General features: G+C 45.2%; 1 protein-coding gene and 1 long non-coding RNA gene across 2 annotated transcripts in view; one reads left to right on the top strand and one right to left on the bottom strand.

Moving 5' to 3' along the window:
- Window positions 1-812: 812 nt before the first annotated feature.
- On the bottom strand, window positions 813-4,711 carry LOC118431317. Its single transcript, XR_004832963.1, has 2 exons — window positions 4,578-4,711; window positions 813-1,039 (listed from the first exon to the last, which is right to left on the bottom strand). It is a non-coding gene; the product is annotated as an uncharacterized LOC118431317 (long non-coding RNA).
- Window positions 4,712-4,911: 200 nt separating this feature from the next.
- Window positions 4,912-7,266, top strand: part of LOC118431315 (protein patched homolog 1-like) — a 61,328-nt gene continuing 58,973 nt past the window's right edge. The window contains exon 1 of the mRNA XM_035842435.1: window positions 4,912-5,041. Within this exon, the coding sequence (XP_035698328.1) occupies window positions 5,027-5,041 (15 nt within the window). The 5' untranslated portion in view covers window positions 4,912-5,026. The remainder of the gene's footprint in view (window positions 5,042-7,266) is intronic.

Here is a 7,266-nt window from a genome sequence, read left to right as displayed (position 1 = left end):
TCAACCTCTGCTTGGAGAGTAGGTGTTCATTCACACGACCAGTAGTCTGTGGAAAACATGAAACCTTATGTCCTTGTTTGGTCTTGATAATCGTTTCTTGGTGATGCGATTGAAAAAATCACCTTTCTCCTTACCAGGCGCCAAGGCAGTATCAACTCTCGTCAGCTATTTTCGTAACATCATATAGCCCGATGAAGTCACGATGATATGCATCACCAGAATTTTCAGATCAGTTCGTTGATCGGATGTTTGGTTAGGATATCTCGGCGATGTGTCCGCTTATCACCGCCCACAAATGTGACCAGTTAGCGGGGAGACCTTCGAGCATTCACCTGTCCAGTATCAGCGGTCCGGGCAGTAGATACGGACTGGTGTACCTGATAACAGTGTCATCATGTCGGACCACCACAGCACACTGACCAAGCCCAGACAGATATACATCTGTATCGGGTTTACCGCAATCCCCTTAATTTGCTGCTAAGGTCACTACATGTACAAGAGGCGGGTTTTAGATCAGTATTAATCTGCTGTTCTCCTGTCTTTATTGTTGACTTAGGATATAAGTAGGATAGAAGAACTTTGAGAAGTTTGTGACGTGAGTTGCGTGAAGACGCATTGGGGCCATGGAGATCAGAATATATACATTGGACATTATGTACACTGCTCTTGGAAAAGATCGGAAAAGGGTTAAGGTTTGAAGTCTTCCTAACAAAGAATTTGGGTTGCTTTGTTTGCCCTTTCCTATATTCATAATTCGTATCTCTGTACATCTATGATCCGTTTCACACGGTAATATTTCATACACAGGAAAGTCACAGTATTCTGGTCTATATCATAAGGAAACAGATCCTTTCTGCATGCTCGGAGGTACACCTGGACAACTTTACGTCATGCAGATAACGTCGTCCCCTCGTTCTTTTCTGTCAAGTGCTCAGAACAGGGTATCCTACGAGGACGGACCCCACAAGAAGAAGGTTGCTGTACGTTTGAAGGCATTGGAACCGCTGGAGAGTACAGACACCCCGTGGGCAGACGATATCTGAAGGAAAAATGCATCACAAAATTACTGACGATCTTGTAAAAGGATCCGAAATCGGAATATTATAAAGAACAACGACATATGTGGCCAAATGAGCAGCAAAGATCCAAACAACATGTTTAGAAGCAACACAAAAGAATACAAAATATTACATACAGAACATATGTTTCTTTTTGCAAGATTTCATGTTTAATTATGTAAAGTAGATCTATGACATTTACAAATGAAAGAATTAGATCAAGATTTCCAGATACGCAGTGCATGAACCTCACTATGTCCCAAAGACTGGTGTATCCCGCCCGCAGATATAAGTCGTTAGCCTTTTTCTTCAATTCTTGTATTTAGGATCATTTAGTAGTGCGACATCCAAGATTACTGCTACATGTGAGTGATGGCAAAAATGAAAGGAAAGAAAAAAAGAATCTAGTGTCGTCTTGTGTCTTGAACACCAGACGGACTTATATCTACCATGTCCACGCCAGGTATTTTCTGGTGATCTCTGATGGTTTCCAACTCGGGTCTGCTCAACATGGAAGGCATACGGACAGTCTCATAACAGATAAGTCCGGTATCTTGTCATCACGTGATCAAAGTGATGAGCACTCTTTATCGTCTTCACATTCCTCCTGCATGATCTCTACATCGGTCTGTGTGAAGAATCTTAACGGCACAGTCAGTCTCCCATCCGACATGCAATTGGAGACCACCAAGGCTTAGTCTCTACCAGACTCCGGATCGCTGGAAAATCGTAGAAATGGAACAAATAGAGAGGAATATAACCGGCCAGGGAACAGATCGCGTGCTTTTCCCTGGCCGGTTATATTCCTCTGGCCGGCTTACTCCTCTATTTGTTCCATTTCTACGATTTTTCCAGCGATCCGGAGTCTGGTAGAGACTAACCAAGGCTTCTGAAAACGCAGTCACAACAAGTCATAAATTGACTATGACCTCCATTACGACAATATAAGTCTGCATAGCTTGCTCTATATAGCAGGGTGTTGGCCTAGTCCTAGTTAGTAAAAATTTATTAGCAGTCTCTTAAAACCTTCCAACTCAGGATAGAAGCACTGTTATACTGGAATCTACCCCCTACCAAATTTTGTAATATATTCTGTGGGCCTAGGGGTTTTATTAAATACGAAATAGGACCAAATACTGAAATAGAAACTAGCATAAGAAAATAAAAAGCCATGTGTTTTGGACGACAGTATCTAAGCTTTCTTGCTTTAAGCAGATGTGTTGCTTTGACTGCTTTTCTCACATCGTTACCGCGATAAGCCGACAAAAAGAACCCTAGCAACACATCTGCTTGGAGATTACCGCCCACCACAGAGGACTTGCCCCCACTTCACATATCTGCCCTGTTATGACAGTGAGGGTTCCCACGGTTATTACCCCCTCCTCCCCGCCCTACAGAATGCAGCTGACGCGACGGGCACGACGGGAATGTCATGACATCACCAGAATGTGTGGATGCTGTTTACGCCATCATTTTTGTGACGTCGAGGTGACATTGATGACGTCACGGCGATTGACAAATTGTCTCAAACAATCAAACGCGTCTGTCGTCTGAAACGTGAGAAAAGTTCTTATCGTTGCTCATCTATACTCCGCTGTTCTGTTTACTGGCACAAACTACATGATCTTACAGCATATCTTTCGTGTAGAAATTTACATATCAGACGAACCTCGTCCTTGCCTGTAGGTGTTCGATTGACATGCATGTTGACTGTATACGGGCAAAGTTCGACTTACTGTATATTAAACCTTGATAAACTCTATTTGCAAAGTCGTACCCGGAGTCTAATTGTAAGGGAACGCGTATCAATTTAGAATATGGATAACGATGATACTGAAAATAACAAGTAGTAATACGATAACGTAAGATGTAATAAATGCATTTTCTATAGATGTACAGTATCTGATGTTCCTACATATTTCTTCTTTGGAGGCAGCGTAATGGAACAAGGATAGATAACTACTGTGCATTTCGTTCTTTTATTTCGACGATTTGTATAACATAGAATCTCCTTGCTTGGTGCAAGAGGTACATTTTCCTCCATCCAACAGATCTTCAGCCACATTTTCTTCTTTTTATTCACTAGCGTTACATCTAACCTGGGTACTGTCCTCCGTTGTAACCACTGGCTCAATCTTTTCGCTTGAAACTGGGCACCATCCCCCGTTATAACCGAAAGTTTGCAAGTTTGGCGGAGGATGGTACCCAGGCTAGCAGTAAGAAAAGAAAAAAGAAGAAAAAAATGTGGCTGAAAATCTGTTGGGCGATGTAAAATGTATGTACCGTAGTCTGGGTACCATCCTCCGTTGTAACCGAAAGTTTTCAAGTGAAAAGATTGAGCCAGCGCTTACATGGGTTACAGCGGAGGATGGTACCCAGGCTACACCTCATCCGAATGGATTGCCGTCTCCTGATAGGGTCAGACGTGTCGGTCCCTGCAGTGACGTCACAGTCGAGCTCAAGTGTGGAAAGCTTGATGAATGGTTAAGATTTGTAGATCGCCGCAGGACAAGATGGGAAGGTCGGGCGGGTTGCAGACTGTAATATATGACTTCAACACCAGAAAACAGCTTGGGAGCCTTTGAAGGCTGGTGTTACGTCACACTCCAGTGACGTCACGAGACGGCGGTTCTTTGATACATGTTTGTTACCTTTCTCTTACTTTGTTTTCTCTTCTTCCTTTTGTCCTCTCCATTTTCTGTTTTCATTTCATTTTGATGCATCTTTCGTCTCTTTAATCTTTCTTCTTTTTTTCATTTCCTTTCCATATTTTTCTTTCTTTTTTCTTTCCTTCCTTCTTTCTTTCAGGGCTTTCTTTCTTTCTATCTAATAACTGGCCTATCAACTTATTTTCTATGGCACTTATATTAAGTACTAGTAAGGAGGTATTATCTCTGTTATTTTCATTCTCATACGGAAAAAAGTTTGAAATCCTCATAAGGCCGAATAATTTTCTTAGAAATATATAAGCACTATTTCGTAAGCCGTAATTTCAGAACTGCACGCTTGTAGCATTGCGTCGTTTGTGTAGGCACCTAACATTGACATTGACACTGTGGGCTTGTAACATCCGAGGGCCAAGTGACGACATGTGCGGTCTTAAGTTGAACTTGATGTGAGCTTGACTCGACAATACGCATATTTATAGCTTTTCTAGTAACGTTACATCCAGTGAAAAAAGCGCGTCACTCCAAGAGCGTGTAAAACGAGTTAAAAAGACGTAAAAAGTTGTGTAATCTTGCACTGTCTCATGTGTATCTCTGTCTTCTATTGGCAATGACCTTTCCGTGTTTCCGTACGCCATAGCTACCCTGGCCGGTTGACGCACATCTCGCGCTGTTTTGCGGAGTTCCAACAACTTGTCCCCCTCCCGCGTGCCAAACGCTCAGCCCAGTCCCCTGCCCCTGTGCGTTGAGACGCAGGCATGTTAATAGCTTGGAGACTGTAAGCTTGAGGGGGGCGAGGACTGTGTACACTAACAACTCCGTGTGCCAATTTTTCGCGTGTAAAAATAATTACCTTTGTTGTCGCCTTTGACCCACCGGTGGTCTCGGTGTCTTTCATCTCGTAGAGGTGACAAGTCGGCGGTTTTCAGGCGGTGTAAAGGTGTAAGGTAGCCGGACAAACAAGTAAGCGGTCCCCCCGTACCGGACAGGCCACAGAATACAGGTCTTTCTGGCTGGAGTAAGGCTACACCGTCCCCTCTGTCAGTATCCAAACAACAGGCTCGGGTGACGGGAGCCATGGGTTGTAGACACCGGACAGGCTGAACCACTTGTATACTTTTCCTGGGCAGCAGAACCCGCTTGATAAGCGAGCTGCTCGCCACAAATCAATCGTCTATAAGCAAAATATTTAGTCCAGCGCCGCGACAAAAGTCCTGGGAGAGAGCGTGATTCCAGTACTGGCTGCACCAGGCTTACCGACTGGGCGGTACAAGGCGAGGGCGGCCCCGAGTCACTGTCGGCATGGGGAAAACAGAGGTATCTTCTTCTCTTATGTCCTCTAGTCGCCTTCTTGGGTTACCGAGGGAGGGCTATGGTAGCTACGAACTTGTGTCGTAGTCAGAAAATGTGCAGCTATATAGGCTCTGGCCTTCGGCACACGTAGGGGTGTTAAGGTCGGTGGTTTGGAGTAAGTTTTCAATTTTTTGATGAAAGCTGCGGGCAGTGATAATGGTGCTGATGCGATCGCGTGGCCGGGGGGACGTGCCCCACCGCCCGTAAGCTAACACCCACAAATGTCGTCTGATATTTGCTCGCTAATTCCTCTTCAAGGAGTGGGGTCTAACCGCACGAGCACGCCGCACACGACCGTTTGGAGAGGGGGTGGGGGATGGGGTACACAGTTAGAAGGATGACAAGTTGCCGGATGTGACAGGGGGGTCATCCAGATAGGAGGGGGCGCCCCCCTGGGTCCAAAACTTCCCAGAGTCGCGATAAAACAGCGCGAGGGTGGAAATTACCACAGCTTATTTATTCGTGTCATCTCGTGTATGCTTAGAATTCAGTGGGGACAAGATAGTGATACCGAAGCGACCATGATGCTATGACCCCACTCTGCCCCCCATTCCCCACCCCTCCCTCCGCTCCGTTACCCAGGGGGTGGGGAGGTGGAAGGGGGCGGCGAGGTGTGTATTGAAGAGAGCCTAATGAGACCGACTGTCTGCACCGCGGAAGGTGGTGAACATTCGGGCCGGGCTCGCCGCAGGTCGGCCCGGCTGATTATTTTCTCTGCGGGCTCGCCACCTCCGAACTGTCACTTGTCTAAACACACCGCTCATATTTTATTGTCACGCCTGTTTATTTAGTTGGCCTTCCGCTGGTTCTGCCTGCTGCAGTTCCAGGCGCGCTGCACGATTCATCCCCCCTGTACAAACATCTCACCGCCGATCCTCCAGCCTCCGCCAATCAGCCCGCCTAATTACGACTTTCTTCTTCTTTTGATGGGAGATGACGTCACGATTCTTGTAAATAAGCGTAGCAGTGCAGCTCAGAAGGCAACAAGTCAAAGGACTTTCGTGTTCTCTTGAAGAGAAGCGCATCTATCATGGTCCACGAGTTTTTGAGAAAAGTGGACATTTTTCTGTTTCGTGACGTTTCGTCCTATATCAAAAAGGTCGACAATACTGTATGATAACGTCTCGTTCGTGTACCACGTTACAAAACAGTTCTTGTGTAATCTCCAAGCAGATTTTAATCGCAACGTTTTCTGATCTTTTTTTTTCCTGTCTAGGGCAGAGTTCAGACGATCGATCAGAAAACGTGACGATTTTCTACCCCTACATCTGCTCGGAGATTAGCTCCAATGGAACGCAAAACCTCGCCACGTTTGTCAACACGCAGACCCTGGCGTAACCCTGCTGTCATCTTGAACAAACAATTTTTGCATTTCGTGTTTTTTCAGTCACCTTCATATTTTTATGCTCGCAAAGCAGCTGACCTGAGATTCCGGGCAGCAAAACTTCTTGGAACGTCCGTTCTACTACGGTGGGATTGCCCATAAATCTTTTCTTGACGGCGCACAAAAATTTCAGACTTCAAGGACCAATCATAGGACGAATATGTGCACCAACGAAATTGGTAGAAATGTAGAACGAATTGAGCTCTCTAATTGGCTGAATGAGAATGTCGTAACCATGGCAACTTATAGCTGAATGCCCAAGTAACGAAGCTGTCTGGGAAACATTGTAACATTCTAAGAAAACATTTTGCAGATATCAATGCAGATCTTAGATCTTTACACGCGTCAAAATCTTGGGAATTCGAATGGCTTTTTCTAGGTTTGACCAATGAGGTACCGCATGCACTAAATCATAAACTACTGAAATTATACTGTAACATTGTTGCATATCAGAACCCTACATTGATCTGTAAGTGTCGAGAACAATTGCCAACGGCCACCCAAATGCATCGACGAACTCAGATTGACCTAGAGTCTTGACTCAATTCTAAAACATCTTGTACAACACACGCAGACAGACATCTTGTTTCGCTTGACTCCGCTATGAATGATCTACCAGACTCGTACTAACCCTCTCCCTTGATAGGCCCTGATACTGTCAGTGAACTGTTTTACTTCTTCTCTTATCATCTAGCAGGCTACGACAGAGGTTACCTAGTCTCTACCAGACTCCGGATCGCTGGAAAAATCGTAGAAATGTAACAAATCAGAGGAGTAAGCCGGCCAGAGGAATATAACCGGCCAG

This window comes from Branchiostoma floridae, chromosome 15 (assembly GCF_000003815.2).
Source record: "Branchiostoma floridae strain S238N-H82 chromosome 15, Bfl_VNyyK, whole genome shotgun sequence".
In the NCBI taxonomy this organism is placed as follows: Eukaryota; Metazoa; Chordata; class Leptocardii; order Amphioxiformes; family Branchiostomatidae; genus Branchiostoma; species Branchiostoma floridae.
The sequence above is the reverse complement of the archived record's forward strand: the minus strand, read 5'-3'. Positions and strand labels throughout refer to the sequence as shown.